This window comes from Nelumbo lutea, chromosome 8 (genome assembly GCF_056320005.1).
Source record: "Nelumbo lutea isolate HS-2025 chromosome 8, American lotus-T2T, whole genome shotgun sequence".
In the NCBI taxonomy this organism is placed as follows: Eukaryota; Viridiplantae; Streptophyta; class Magnoliopsida; order Proteales; family Nelumbonaceae; genus Nelumbo; species Nelumbo lutea.
In genome coordinates this window covers 18,802,382-18,818,079 of record NC_142691.1, presented here as the reverse complement: position 1 = coordinate 18,818,079, position 15,698 = coordinate 18,802,382, and the positions used below count along the sequence as shown (strand labels likewise).

The window sequence follows — 15,698 nt, the reverse complement described above, 5'->3', positions numbered from 1 at the left end:
AGAAACCCTATTCACCCCTTGTTACACATTTTCTACTAAGGTGGGAAAAAACCCACCTTGGTAGAAGCAACATTGTATCTACTAATCTCCTACACATTTCCTTCCAGTAGTTGGGATTACCTCTTCCTGGTGACATTCAAAACAATATTTTTCAATCCAAGGAAAAGGCGGGAATTTTTCTTTGAAGATGTACTACAGCCACACTTTGGTCACTTATGGAAGGAAAAAGGTAATAGAACTTTCAATGAAAAAAGGAGATCATTGAGACTATCTTGAGTCAGGAAGTAAATTGAGTTAAGACATTGGAGATTTTTTAACCGTTCTCCAAAGACTATCTTGAGAGGATGGAAATGTGTGGCACGCTCCTCATTTTCCAGGCCACAAGAATTAACGGATTGGAAGCCACCACCTATAAACCCAATCAAACTTGATTTTGATGGGTGCAGCTTTGGAATCCTGGGACCCTTCGGTGTTGAGGGAGCCAACAAAGACACTTAGGTTCCTGCTTAGCACTAAAGTCAGGCCTATTTGGAGAGGGAGATCCCACTAGAGCTGAAATGCAGACTGTCAATATAAACGTGGAAGTAGAAGCCAAGACTGTTATAGGATGACAAAAAACAAACTCCAAGGGAACATGGCAGCACAGGCACACTCTAAGACAAGCTAAACAACTGGCTACAGAATTGAGGGTGCCAAGGCCGTGGAAACATATAGAACCACACACTATGGCTGATTCACTTGCAAGGCAGAGAGTGAATAGGGACAACTTGTATTAGGGGACAAAAATGTAATTATTGGTCTATTTCCAAACAGAAGAGGGATTAGGCAGCACTTCTGCTAGCCAGACTAATCAGTTTTACACACTTCAAAAATAATGCTCTTTGCCAAATGATTAAGTAAAATGTAGTCCTCATACTGAATGCAGCTTGATATTATTGGGGTAAGTCCTTAGCTCTTTAACCAAACAGTTGAAAAATGGAAGTTTCCATATTGTTCAAGTACAGGAATTTTGCATGTGTGTGTCTTGTATGACTTTCACTCATACGTCTGTCCAAGTGTTTCTCCATACTGGACAATAAGGTAATCCCCACATTAAAAGGTGGTCCACATCAGATCAAGAGGGAAACTTAACTATGAACAAGAAACTGAGAAACCTTGACAAAGGTCTCTGTTTCTTGTTCACAGTTAAGTTTCCTTCTAATATGATATGAACCACCCTTTGATGTGGGATCATCTCATTGGTAAGTATGAGCAAACACTCGTAGCTGAATTCATTTCAGTAGGGGGTGGGAATGATACTCACTTGTTGGAAGAATGAGCTTGTGAACTCTATACAAGACTCCCCCTACCCCACCCCAAAATTTTATAGAGATGTCTATTTCATCAGAACAAAACAACCATCATTGGACTCTTATAGTCTTACTCCTTTTATGGTCATCCGAATCAAATATGAAAACAGTGTTTTGGAATGATCTTTGTGAATAAAGATTCTCTTATGCCTTTGCTTCTGATAGTGGATATTATTGAACTCACATTCATCTATATGTAATTCCATGATGGTGAACCAATTCAGTTTGGCCTTGATCAAGCAAAAACTTCCTTTTGAATATTCACCTTATCTAATTCTTATATTGCCCATGTTCCTAAATAAAATCCAATATTCTAAAGAGTGCATATTAAAAAACAAAAAATGCATATAAAAACAATTGTTGCAAATCCATATAAAAAAGGGTATGATCAAGTGGTAGAGATTTAATGGGCATATTTTGGGAGGGCCATCCTACCCAATAGAAACAACCTGTAATGTACAAAAGAAATCAAAAAGATAACTAACCAAATAAAGCTCCTATGACTGTTCAAAGTTTCATTAAGATTAATTGTATATCTACAAAGTGAGTACAGTGGACAGTTTTTCCTCCATCTCATGTTTAATTTCCAGCAGGATTACAAAATAAGCACTATATTGAATTAAACTAGACTACCACTAAGCTTAACAAAAAATGGCTTTTATCTGTGCATCTCAAGTGACTTTATTATAGGACACAAAACATGAGATTAGGAAGTAGAATAACCTTCTGATGTGCACACCAGGGATGAAATTGGACAGAACAATTCACAACCCTGCAATTAATACATGAACCTCCTGGCCGCTTACACATTGAACAAACCTGGGAAAAAATTAAGAACAGTTCAAGAGCATTAGGTATATCATGATTACAATACCAATGCTAAGGCAGAGTACAAAAGAAGACTTTTCATTGACTATAATATACCATAGCTAAGGTCCTACCAAAACTGATACCATAGCTAAGACAGAGCATTAGCTGGTTAAATCATGAAACTCTGATTTTAACCAGCTACATACCATTCAGAAAATGCAGCATAGCTAACTTTATGTAGAGAAAAAGAGAAAACTATGTTAAGTTATTCTGTTAAGTAACACAAGGATCTGAATTACCAAACAAGATGACTACCAGAAAATAAATGCCTGCTCAATATATTTTACCATGCAAGCCTTCCTTTTTCCTTTTTTTACTTTTGCTTTCTCATTGCAAATAGGAAGTTTTTGGCATTTACCACATTTTTCCCAGGGCGTGAGGCACCAGATACATCAAATGCACTCATGGTGTCAACATTTGGGCACCGTGTTCCTGGGGTCCAGAGTCCGCAAACCATATGTACCCACTGTGTAACACTCAGATCACATACTCCTGCAGTTATGGTGTTTTGTACTTGGAAATTATTTGGGGAACCACTTGAAACCCCAACAACATTTGCATGATTCTCTAGATCCCTTTTCAAAACAGCTGCTGGAAGTTGTTTGTTCTCTACAGGCCTCGTAACAGGAATTGAATCAGTTTCACGTCCAGAATCTGAAGCACCTGATGCATTAGACTCATCTGGCAACATTCTGGACAGAGTCATAGATCCCTTAGTCTTGGAGTCCCTTATGATGTTCCAAGCTTTCAGAAGACTTTTCACAATATTGCAGCTTCTAAGTGCTCGAGTCATGGCACCTCCTTCATATCCACAGAGAACACAAACCTGCTTGGAACCAAGCCCAAAAGATTAAGAGCCTTAATCAACCACAAGAGAAAAGAAAAAGGATCGAAGGAAAAATGCAGACTAGCTGGGAAATTACCATAATGCCCTTCTGCATACTAAACAACTGACTACAAATGTCAATTAACTGATTTTTAATCAAATTTTCAAGAAAAAACATTTTTTGATAAGCAAAGCAGAAAAAAATTATTACTTGAAACCCTAAAAAGATCCTTTTTGTAGCAAAACAAATATTGTTATTAAAAGAAAAAAGAAGATTACGAGAAAGATGACAAGAGGTAACCCAAGAGAAGAAAAAAACGACCCTTCACCCAAGCAAAACCAACTCCATCACTCCACATCTCAACCCAAATAAAACCCTTCAAAACACAAAATCACCAAACCAAGAGAAAGACTTAGCACACCAACCAGGACTAGAAAACCAACAGTTCAGAACACCAGAATCTAAACTTTCACCCTGAGATCACTCGACAAACCACCTAACCACCCAAATTTCAACCTCACTAACCCCCACGCCTAGGGTTGACAACTATATAGATGTGACGTCATCTGGATGCCATGATAGCATTACTAACAAGTAATTGATCATGTTTTCTTTCTCTTCCTTTGATCAGAAACCACTCTGAAGTCAAGCTGGAAATAATATTCTGTCCATATCATAAATCATAAAGAACCAATCAGTGTTTTAAAAAGCACTGGAGATGTTCGCCCGGAGGCATGCCTCCAAGCGAGGTGCTGAGAAAATGCCTAGATGTGCAACCTAGAAGCGTACAGACACTTGAAGCAGGCATAAACTTCTGGCCTAGAGGTGTATGAGGCATATGCTTCCATTACACTTCATACAAGAGTCTTACGCCTCTTATGCTTTTGTATTTAGCCACTTTTTATAATAAAATGCTATAGATAAAAGTGGAATGACCATTATATTAACATAATCCAGAGGGCGGCTCCAAATTTGTTTATTATAGTATTATCAGAATGTCATTGAAAGAATTGAAGCCCCCACACCCCGCTGGGGGGCACATAAGACTATATCACACCATATATGAACCCCATACCCCAAAAACTAATCATATCGCACCATATATGAACCCAACCACATAAGACCATAACAAAAACACGTAAAACATCTATAGAACACTTATACTTCTTTGTGCTTAGAAATGTCAATGGACTGGGTTTGGGTTGGACCCTATCCAAATCAAAATCAATTTGAACGGATTGGACAGACCAATAAGACATTGAAATGGACAAGTTCAAAGTTAATGGTCCAAAGTATTTATTGGATTCGATCGGACCTGCTCCATTTGTAATGGATTTATACTGGACCAGGTCGGATTTAACCAATATCTGGTCCATTGACAAAAGATAAGAGTATGGGTGTCAATGGACTAGGTTTGGGTTGGACCCAATCTAAATTAAAACCAATTTGAACAGTTTGGACAGTCCATACATTGAACTGGACCAGTGCAGAATGGTCCAAAGTATTCACCAGATTGGATTGCACCACATCCATATGTAATGGACTCATAGTGGACAGGATCATATTGGATTTTTTTTTGTTGATAAATGAACAAGATTTTATGAACCAGCAAATAAGAGTTACATGCAACCCATGGAAAGGCACAAAATGCGACATTTCCTTTAAAACAAAGTATCCCAAAGAACCCCTTGTTTTGCAAGTGAATCAGCCATTGAGTTTGCTGATCTGCATATCCACTGAACTCTGATCATTTAACCTTTTTGAAAAGATCTCTAAAACCCCAAATCACAGTGTCTGGATCCTTCAGCCAACCCACTACCACCTGGGAATCCCCTTCAATAATCAGATGCTCTATGCCTATCTGATTTGCAAGCTGGATTCCTTGTACAGCAGCAAGTAATTCGGCCTTTAAGGAGTCTCCCACACTGGGTAAAGGGATGTATTAGTGGCAGATGCTTGGCTGTTGTGGCTTCGGAGATAGATGGTGCAACTGGGTAAAGGGATGTATTAGTTCCTGCAATTATTCAGTCTTGGTCAATGGGATGGTCAGAGATTTTTTCCCAGCCTGTAGAGGCCTTAGACAAGGTGGCCCACTATCCCCGTTTCTTTTCACCTTAGTGGCAGATGCTTTCAGTAGATTAATCTCTAAGGCAGATAGGGAAGAGGAGGTGAGTGGTTGGAGGATAGGAAGGAACAATGTCCGGGTAACCCATCTACAGTTTGCTGATATCATAATATTTTGTGAAGGGGGTGACAGGCAAAAAGTGAGGAACCTTAGAGCATTGTTACAACAGTTTGAGAAGGCTTCCAATTTGAAGATAAACATGGATAAGAGTTGCGTGGCAGGAGTCAATATGGATGATGAGAGTATTCAGTCTGTGGCAGATTGTCTAGGTTGTCCTGTCTCTTCGTGGCCCTTGCAGTACCTAGGTCTCCCTCTAGGGGCTAACCCAAAAGAGAGTAGTTTTTGGAACCCAGTTTTGGAAAAGTTTGAGAAAAGATTAGTTGCTTGGAAAAGGAATTATATCCCTATAGGGGGTAGAGTGACTTTATTGAGAGCCACCCTAGCGAACCTACCGATATATTTCTTATCTGTTTTTAGGATTCCTAATAGGGAGGCTAAGAAGTTGGAGAGATTAATGAGAAATTTTCTTTGGGAGGCAGGGGAGGAAAAAAAAGATCATTTAATTAGTTGGGAAATAGTATGTAGGAGCACAGAGGAAGGTGGACTGGGGTTAGGAAGGTTAACTTTCAAGAATAAAGCCCTCTTAGGAAAATGGTTGTGGAGATGGCCTAGAGAAAGGGAGAGGTTGTGGCATGAAGTGATAGCAAGTATACATGGCAGACTGGAAAATGGATGGGATGCGGGTGTATCACGGCAAGCAGTGTTAGCATCTCCTTGGAAAGCAATCCAGAGTATCCTCCCTCAATTTCTCAACCTTGTCAGGTATGATGTCAACTCCGGTAGCTTGTTTTATTCTGGGAAGACACTTGGGTGGGTTCTGTTGCTTTAAAGGACCAATTCCCGTCCCTTTATTCTATTTCCCTTTACAAGGAAAAAGTTGTCTCTCATTTTCTCCCTTCTCCTTTTTCACCCTCGTCCTTAAGTTGGGACCTTGGCTTTCGGAGAGGGTTGAGGGACGATGAACTTAACAATGTTTCAGACCTGTTCTCTGCTTGGCAATGTATTTCCCTTTACAAGGAAAAAGTTCTCTCATTTTCTCCCTTCTCCTTTTTCACCCTCTTCCTTAAGTTGGGACCTTGGCTTTCAGAGAGGGTTGAGGGACGATGAACTTAACAATGTTTCAGACCTGTTGTCTCTGCTTGGCAATGTCTTTTTGGACCCTCTTAGTGTGGATGTGAGATTATGATCCCCTCATCCAAAAGGTTACTTTTCTTGTGCTCCCTTTTTCAAGGCTCTTTGCTCTTCCTTGAGTCAATGGGGTTTGCCAACTAAGGAGATTTGATCTAGACCTGTTCCACCTAAAGTTGTTATTTTCTGCTGGGAGGTGTTTTATAGAAGGATTAATACCTTGGATTTCTTGCAGAAGAAAAGGCCTTTCATGTATTTATCCCCTAACTGGTGTTTACTTTGCAGGGCTAGTGGTGAGGATTGCTCCCACCTACTTGTATCTTGTTCCTTTTCTAGAGCTATTTGGAGTTGGATTTTCTCTTTATTTGGGTGTAGGTGGAATCTGTCCACAGACTTAAGTCAACTGTTGGATCCCTCCTTTTTTGTGTGGCCTACAAAAAAAGGAAAATTGATGTGGAGATGTATTAGAGCAGCTGCATTGTGGACAATTTGGGAAGAAAGGAACGCAAGGATTTTCAAAGAAAAATAAAGAAGCATTCAGGCCATTGAGGATTGTATATTGACTAGGATCATTCACTGGTTGAGAACTTTGGACTTCTTTCATACCTTTTCCTTCGATGATATTTGGAAAAACTGGGTAGTGGTGGCTAACAGCCATACAAGGAAGGACAGGGACCTGAAGGATGGGTAAAGTTGAACTTTGATGGCAGCAGCCAAGGAAACCCAGGCCCATCGGGGATAGGAGGGATGCTGAGAGACATGGAGAGCAACATATTAGCCTTGTTCTCAGGCCCCATGGGAATAGGAGACTCTAATAGAGCTGAGATTTTAGCGGCGGTACAAGGTATTCAGATTGCAGAACAATTAGGGGTTCAGCACTTGGTAGTTGAAGGAGACTCTCGAATTGTGGTGGGATGGTTGAAAGACCCAGCTTCAGCCATGTGGCAACACAGAGATTTATTAAGGAGAGTAAACTGGCTTACAAGAAATATGACTGTTACCTCTCTATGGGTGGGAAGACCAGCAAACATCTTAGCGGATGGGTTAGCTAAGCAGGGGGCTACAAGGGAGCAGCTACTTTGGGCTGCTTTGTAATTTTATTTATGGTTAATTCTGTTTTATTTTGATGTAATACTTTTCTGAAGAGGTAACAGCTCGTGCCTCTTCAGTAGTGTTTCTTCTGATTTAATAAATTTCTTCATTCATCAAAAAAAAAAAAAAGTCTCCCACACCCGCAGGACCTGAGTACAAAGATATAATGCTAATATTTTTGTTTCTCATCACTCTTCCTATGCCTGAAGGTCCTAGATTTGCTCGGCTACTTCCATCAAAGTTCAGCTTGTTAAACTCCTCTCCTGGTGCCATCCATTCAACCCCATGTCTGTCCTTCCTGGTAGAAGTATTTGCCACTGCTAACCAGCTTCTCCATAGGTCATCAAAGGAGTATGCATCAAAGAGCTTTAGTGTTTTCAGCCACTGAATTGCCCTTGTCAGAATACATTCTTTAACTTCCAAGAAGCTCCTTTCTTTTTCACAAAAGATTCTGGTGTTTCCTTTCTTCCCAAACTATCCACAACAAAGCTGCTCTTATGCACTTCCGCATTTCTTTCACAAAATGGCCAATGCTCGAGCCAGAGCCTCTTTTTTTTTATCAATAACAGAAATCTTTATTAATGAATAATACTTGTGAAAATTAATTACAGAAAAAGGGGAGGTAAACTATCTTAACTCCCCAACATCAAAATGGTAACAAAATACTAAAAATGTGTCCAAAACAAAGAATCCTTAGCCACCCCTTGCTTAGCTAACCCATCAGCCATTGAGTTAGCACTTCTCTTCACCCAGCTGTATTGCACCTCTAAGTCCTTACACGGCCAATTAAATTTCTTCTTCTCATTGCTCGAGTCAGAGCCTCTTCAATCAGTAAATTGGAATGGGAAGGAAGACTGAAGAGCTGGAGATTCAGCTGCTGAAATCAAAATGGTAGCCACTTCTTTCTATAAGAATCTTTACAAGGAAACTTGGGACAGAAAGCCTTTCCCTTTGGATTTAGTTTTCGAACAGCTAAGTGCAGAACAGAAACTGCATGTGGAGAGGCCCTTTTCTGAAAGAAGAAATCAAGGCAGCAATTTTTAGTTTGGGTGGTGACAAATCCCCTGGGGCAGATGGATTATCTAACTTACTTTTCATCAAATGTTGGGATTTTGTCAAGTTGATTTACTGAAGGTTTTTCAGGATTTTCATGATAAGGCTTCTCTGCAAAGAAGTATTTTATAACTTTGATCCCAAAACTGGAAGGGGCTTTACCTCAGGGATTTCAGACCCATTAGCCTATTGAACAGCTTCTATAAAATTCTAGCAAAAGTGTTGGAAGAAAGAATGAAACAAGGGTTGACCAGTATAATTTCAAATAACCAGTTTGATTTTGTTCAGGAGGCAAATGCTTGACTCTGTCCTTATAGCAAATCATTGACACAAGATTATTAATGGAGGGAACTTCGGGCCTTAGAGTTAAGCTGGACGAAGAAAAAGCCCAAGATCATGTTAATTGGAGCTGTCTGGATCGTGTGTTAGAGAAAATGAATTTTGGTCAGAAGTGGAGAAATTGGATCAAATTTGTGTTTTATCTGTCTTGACAAATGGCCAGTCTGCGGGGTTTTTAGAAAGTTCTAGGGGCTTTAGACAAGGTGACCCTATATCACCCTTGTTCTTCGCTTGCCTAATGGAAATTCTGTCCGAACTCTCCCTCAAGGCTGCAGCTAATGGGCTTTGGGAAGGTTTTGCTATTACCCCGGAAGCAGAAAAGGTCAATATTTGTTAAAGCTAGCCAAACAGCTAGGATACAGACATGTTAAAGTGGAAGGGAACTCAAAAGTAGAAATTTCATGGGCAGCAAACAGAATCCAAACCCCATGGACGTTTAAACATGTGATTAGGGAAATAGAGAAGATTGCAAAGGAGGTTGAGGCTGAATTTAAATGGGTCCGAAGAAGTGTAAATGAGCTAGCTGATGGATTAGCAAAACAGGGGGCATTGAGACAGCAATTATTTTGGGCTGCATTGTAATGAGGGATAGAATAGAGTGATTAAAGGGGATCAACAGTCCCATCACCAAGTTGTATAAACTGCTTACAATCTGAATTTTAATAAAATACATGTTTATTGATCAAAAATGTGAATAAACCCTAGTTGTTTCTAGGTCAAAGTAGAGAAGAAGAAAGAAGAAAGAAAAGAGAAAGAAGAAGAAGGAGAGGAGAAGAGTGTTCGAACAGACTAGAAGAGAGGATGTACAAAAGTACCTCTCCTAGCCGACCCACTTAACTTTTATTCATGAAAAACTTGAATTACAAGAAAGACAATTTTGTCCCTCATAAAAGATGGGACACATAACTTAAACTCAGATACAATAGACATTTCACTTTCAATAAGATACACCTGAATGACCAAAATACCCCTGACTCGAGCATTCTAACACTCCCCCTCAAGCTGGAGAGTATATCATATAGTCCCAGCTTGTTACAAATGTAATCTATTCTTCCCCGAGACAATCCTTTTGTGAAGATATCTGCCCATTGATTTCCTGAGCTCACATGAGATGTAGTTATTACCCCACTTCTCACTTTCTCTCTCACAAAGTGACAATCCACCTCAATATGTTTAGTTCTTTCATGGAAGACAGGATTGGATGAGATGTGAATAGCAGTTTGGTTATCACAATATAGTTTCATGGGTTTGTCAATTGAGAAACCAATCTCCTGTAGTAGGTTCTTCAACCATACTAGTTCACATGTGGTATGGGCCATAGCCCTGTACTCTGCTTCTGCACTACTTCTTGCCACCACTGTTTGCTTCTTGCTCTTCCAAGTTACAAGATTGCCACCCAGGAAGGTACAATACCCTGTGGTTGACCTCCTGTCTGATATAGAGCCAGCCCAATCAGCATCTGTGTACCCTACTATCTCAAGAGGTCCTCCTTTCTGGTATAACAAACCACAACCTGGAGCACCCTTTAGGTACCTAACAATTCTCAGAACAGCTTCCCAGTGAGGAACCCGGGGATGTTGCATAAACTGACTCACCACACTCACAGCAAATGATATATCTGATCGGGTAATGGTCAGGTAGTTCAATTTTCCCACCAACCTTCTGTATCTTCCAGGATCACCAAACTCTTCACCTGCATCCACACATAACTTGGCATTGAGTTCCATAGGAGTCTCTGCTGGTTTAGCACCTAACAACCATATTTCTTCAAGTAGATCAAGAACATATTTCCTCTGACATAGGTTGATCCCCTGTTTTGACCTCGCAACTTCTATTCCTAAGAAATACTTTAGCTTCCCCAGATCTTTCGTATTGAAGTGGTCCTGTAAGAATTTTTTCAACCCGTCAATTCCATTGTTGTCACTTCCAGTTATGACAATATCATCCACATACACGACTAGCAAGATGTTTCCATCTTCCGAGTTATAGCTAAACACGGAATGATCAACCTGACATTGTTTCATCCCAAAGGCCTTCACCACTTCACTGAACCTGCCGAACCATGCACGAGGAGATTGTTTCAGTCCATAGACTGCCTTTTTGAGCCTGCACACCTTACTAGCCTCCCCCTGAGCAACAAACCCCGGTGGTTGCTCCATATACACCTCCTCAACAATATCACCATGTAGGAAGGCATTTTTGATGTCAAGTTGTAGGAGAGGCCAATCATACATAGTAGCCAATGAGATCAACACCCGAACTGAACCAAGTTTAGCCACATGAGAGAATGTCTCCATTAAGTCCACACCATATAACTGAGAATAGCCCTTGGCCACTAACCGTGCCTTCAAAGCCTTGAGAGATGGATGACCAAGTCTACAGTGCCATTGGAGAGGAGTAAGAGATGACTGAAAAGCCACTGGAGGGCCACCACCATCAAGGTAATACAAACCACCGACTTCATGCCCTCCACCAATCTTTGTCCCCGTCTAGAGATCCTGAAACACACAAGAAGAAGGATAGAAGGTTACAAAACAATTAAGGGACTTGGTTAATCTACTAACAGACATAAGGTTAAAAGGGAACTTAGGAACATATAAAACAGATGCTAAAGACAATGAGGAGAGATCAACATCACCAACACCACAAATTGGAGATGTAGAACCATTAGCAAGTGTAACTGTCTGAGATGTGGAGGTGCGAGAAAGGGAAGAAAATACATCAGGAGTCCTAGACATATGGTCCGAGGTGCCAGAATCAATGATCCAGAGCAAAACTTTGGAAGCCAAACAAGTCATACCTGAATGGGCAAGTGTAGCTGTGTTCTGCTGAGTTGTTTGAAGGAACTGCTCATATATTGCCCGTGGTACACTCACCATTTCTTTCCCGGAAGCACAAGTGGGTGTGGAGGGGGTTGGTGCAGTTTGTTGGCTTTCAGTAATTGTGCTACTACTCTTAGATGTAACATGGTTAGCCCAAGTGTTGGGTGAACCACGCAAATCATAGCAGAAATTAACTGTGTGCCCCTCTAAGCCACAATGTGTACATTTTCTCTAAGCATTACCCCTTCCTTTTCCACGGCCTCCCCCGAACTCACGTCCTCCAGTCCGGCCACTGGCCCGGTTAAACATGTGCCCACCACTGTTGCTTGGAGGGCCACTACTGCCACCACCACTTCTACTTCCACGACCACTCCCTTTAGTCACTACCAAACCAGATCTATCAGAGAAGGAAGAATGTTCCACTGGCTCAATAGATGTCCTCTTAAGACAAGCAAAAACTTCTTCAAGTGAAGGGAGAGCTGATCCCCCCAATATCCGTGCTCTGACAGGCTCATACTCGGCCTTCAAGCCCACAAGAAACCTAGTCACATCAAGTTGTTCACATTGCTGTTGTTGGATCTGGACATCTGATGTGAGAGGGTGATACACATTTAGCTCATTGCGGATGTTTCTCAAACTTGCATAACACTCTTCTAAGCTTTGACTTCCTTGCTTCAAATTGAAGTACTCTTGGTATAACCGATATACCCTACTTGTATTGTCTTGTTTAGAGTACAACTTTTTAGCATGATCCCAGATCTCTTTGGTTGTATCTAGGAACATGAAGTTCACACTAATCTTTGGTTCCATGATGTTCCAAAGCCAAGTCATTATCTATGCATCATCTCGTTCCCAATCACTGAACCCAGGAGAATCAGAGGAAGGTTTCTCCTCCCTCACATGTTTTACGTTCCTCTTGGCCTTCAAGAACACCTCCACTGATTTTGCCCATGGTACATAGTTCTCACCATTCAACTTGATGGATGTCATTTGAACACTTAGATAATCTGAGGAGAGCATGATGCCTGTTTTGTTGTCACTCCCAACTACAGTTGAAGCCATCTCAATTATGTCTCCTCTGAATATACACTACAATCTCACACTTGTCACACTTATCTCACTTACAATACCACCAACCCACTTTCTTCAACTGCACATTACTCACTACACTCTAAAGCTGAAATCATTCAGTCAACACATCAAACACTTGGACTGCACACTGCAGGACCATTTACCACCAACACACCACTACTGAAATTACTCAGTCATTTCATCGAACACTTGTTCTGCAAACTACAGAACTGATTAAACACAAGGTCTAGGGGTTCACTTTTAAGCATTTAAAAACATAGATATGTCAGCCACCACAACACAATCAACACCACACCACTGCTGTCGTGGACATCAGCAGTCTACCACTCTTCTTTCAGCACACATGTGAGCAAGAAAACACACAAAAAAAAACATGATTGATATGTGTATCAGTTTCACCCAGCACCACAACAACTAACTTTCGAAGCACACAAAAAAAAAATCAGCATTCACAGTCCATTTCTGAACACACGACAGCAGTGTCCATACCTGTATACGACCAGCCGTCTTCGTACACTGAATAGAGGGTCTAGTATACCACTTCAACGACCACCACAGCACCGGCCAAAGGCATTCTCACCTCCAAGCCCTCAAAACGACAACTCCTTTTCAGCCCTTTATCGAGTCTTCAATCAGATCAGTTGTAGGATGATGAAACCTACTGTGAAGCTGGCGGCGAACCCAAGAAGAAGACAACAGCAAGAAAACGAACACCAGACCTTAATACTCTGATACCATGTGAATAAACCCTAGTTGTTTCTAGGTCAAAGTAGAGAAGAAGAAAGAAGAAAGAAAAGAGAAAGAAGAAGAAGGAGAGGAGAAGAGTGTTCGACTAGACTAGAAGAGAGGATGTACAAAAGTACCTCTCCTAGCCGACTCACTTAACTTTTATTCATGAAAAACTTGAGTTACAAGAAAGACAATTTTGTCCCTCATAGAAGATGGGACACATAACTTAAACTCAGATACAATAGACATTTCACTTTCAATAAGATACACCAGAATGACCAAAATACCCCTGACTCGAGCATTCTAACAAAAAAAAGAAAAGGTCAATATTTTGCAGTTTGCAGACGATACCCTCTGTTTCCTAGATGCCTCAACTGATCAGTTGGAGCTCTTATTTGGAGTACTGTGCTGGTTTGAAGTGGTTTCAGGTCTTAAAGTTAACCTCCACAAAAGCAAAAGCATTCCGGTGGGTCCTATTCCAAACTTGGAAGATTGTGCTAGCTTGATGGCTTGCCAGGTGGACTTCCTTCCTGTGAAGTACCTAGGCCTTCCCCTTGGGGCTAAGTATTTCTCCTCTGCTATTTGGGATCCAGTTATTGAGAGTGGAGAAAAAACAAGCCTCTTGGAAGGCTAAGTACCTGTCCATTGGAGGTAGAGTGACTCTTATCAAAAGTACCCTGGGCAATCTTCCCACCTACTTCCTGTCCCTCTTTCCCATTCCAGCCAAAGTAGCTAAGAAGCTTGAAAATCTACAGAGGAATTTCCTCTGGAGAGGATGGGAAGAAGAGAGAAAAATTCATCTTGTGAAATGGGATCAAGCTTGTTTGCCTAGGGAGGAAGGGAGTCTAGGCCTAAGAAAGTTGAAGGTGGTAAATTCTGCTCTTCTGAGTAAGTGGTGCTGGAGGTTTGCATCTGAAAGAAATTCCTGGTGGAGGAATTTAATTGCCTCTAAGTATGGGGTGGATTGGGGAAACCAGAATTCACAAGATCCATTCCCAAATTGGGGTTGCTCTTGGAAAGGTATTCTCAAAAGTCTACCTTTGATGTATGAATTAATGTGGATAGAGGGGACAAGCTGAAGTTTTGGAAAGATCCTTGATGTTTGGATAGACCTTTAGCTGAGGCATTTCCCCTTCTTTTTCAATGTGCAGCAAATCAAGAAGTATCAATGGCTTATTCTCTCTCCAATAACACGGTGGTCTGGAACCCTCAGTTCAGAAGAAACATGTTTGATTGGGAAGTAAATGGGGACTTGGAGCTGTTGGACCTGTTACAGGGTCAGATTATAGATATCAACAGTGAAGATGAATGGACCTGGATCTGGAGTAGGGATGGCTGCTTCTCAGTTAAATCCCTGACCTCTAAACTCAGTAGCACTGGTAGTATTAACTTTCCCTGTAAGCAAGTTTGGAATCCTAGTTCTCCCTCTAGATCTAACTTCCTTGTGTGGACAACGGTGCTGAACAAATGCCTCTCTAAAATCAATTTGGATAGGAGGGGTCTTCATCTCTCTTCTCTGCTATGTGGTCTCTGTGGTCTATTGCCTGAATCCACAGACCATCGACCATCTGTGTATCCACTGTCCTATCTCCTCTAGAGTGTAAGATCACTTCCTCAGGGCTGTTGGACTTTGCTGGGCCATACCAAGTTCAGCCAACGACCTTCTGTTTAGCTTGGAGATTAACAGGCCTGGAGAAAAAAGGAAAATTAATATGGAAGATAATTCCTGCGGCTGTTCTTTTGGTAATCTAGTCAGAGAGAAACAAGAGATTCTTTTGTAACAAGACTAGGAGCACTGATGAGGTAGTGCAGCAGGCGGTCAGCAAGCTGATTTCTTGGGTGTCTGTTACTCCTGACCTTAAGAACCTAAATGTACCCGATTTGTCTAGATCCAAGTCCATTTGGAGTCTGTAACTTGGCTTAGTGCTCTGTCTAGTCCTTAAGTGGCTAGCTTTTTTGTTGCAACTTGTACTATCTGATTTAATAAAACCGTACTTTACCTTTCAAAAAAAAAAAAAAAAAGAATTCTTCCAAGCACTATCCTAATGGTTCTTCCTTAATTTTCCGAGAACTATCCTAATGGTTCATAATCAAGACCTACATTACTTCGAATAATATTATATTACCTAGGTATTTGTAGGTCCAGAAATTCTTCCAAGCACTATCCTAATGGTTCTTCCTTAATTTTCTGATTATTTAAATTTTCTTTTCC

The 15,698-nt window shown here is 40.9% G+C and overlaps 1 protein-coding gene across 5 annotated transcripts in view; it reads right to left on the bottom strand.

Annotated features, from left to right (window-relative positions):
• LOC148843133 (uncharacterized) overlaps window positions 1-15,698 on the bottom strand; it is a 45,021-nt gene that overhangs the window by 19,661 nt on the left and 9,662 nt on the right. For all 5 annotated transcript variants that reach the window (XM_088958205.1, XM_088958206.1, XM_088958204.1 and 2 more), the window contains 2 exons: window positions 2,578-3,045; window positions 2,073-2,168 (listed from right to left, as the gene is read on the bottom strand). In XM_088958205.1, the coding sequence (XP_088814331.1) occupies window positions 2,073-2,168; window positions 2,578-3,045 (564 nt within the window). The remainder of the gene's footprint in view (window positions 1-2,072; window positions 2,169-2,577; window positions 3,046-15,698) is intronic.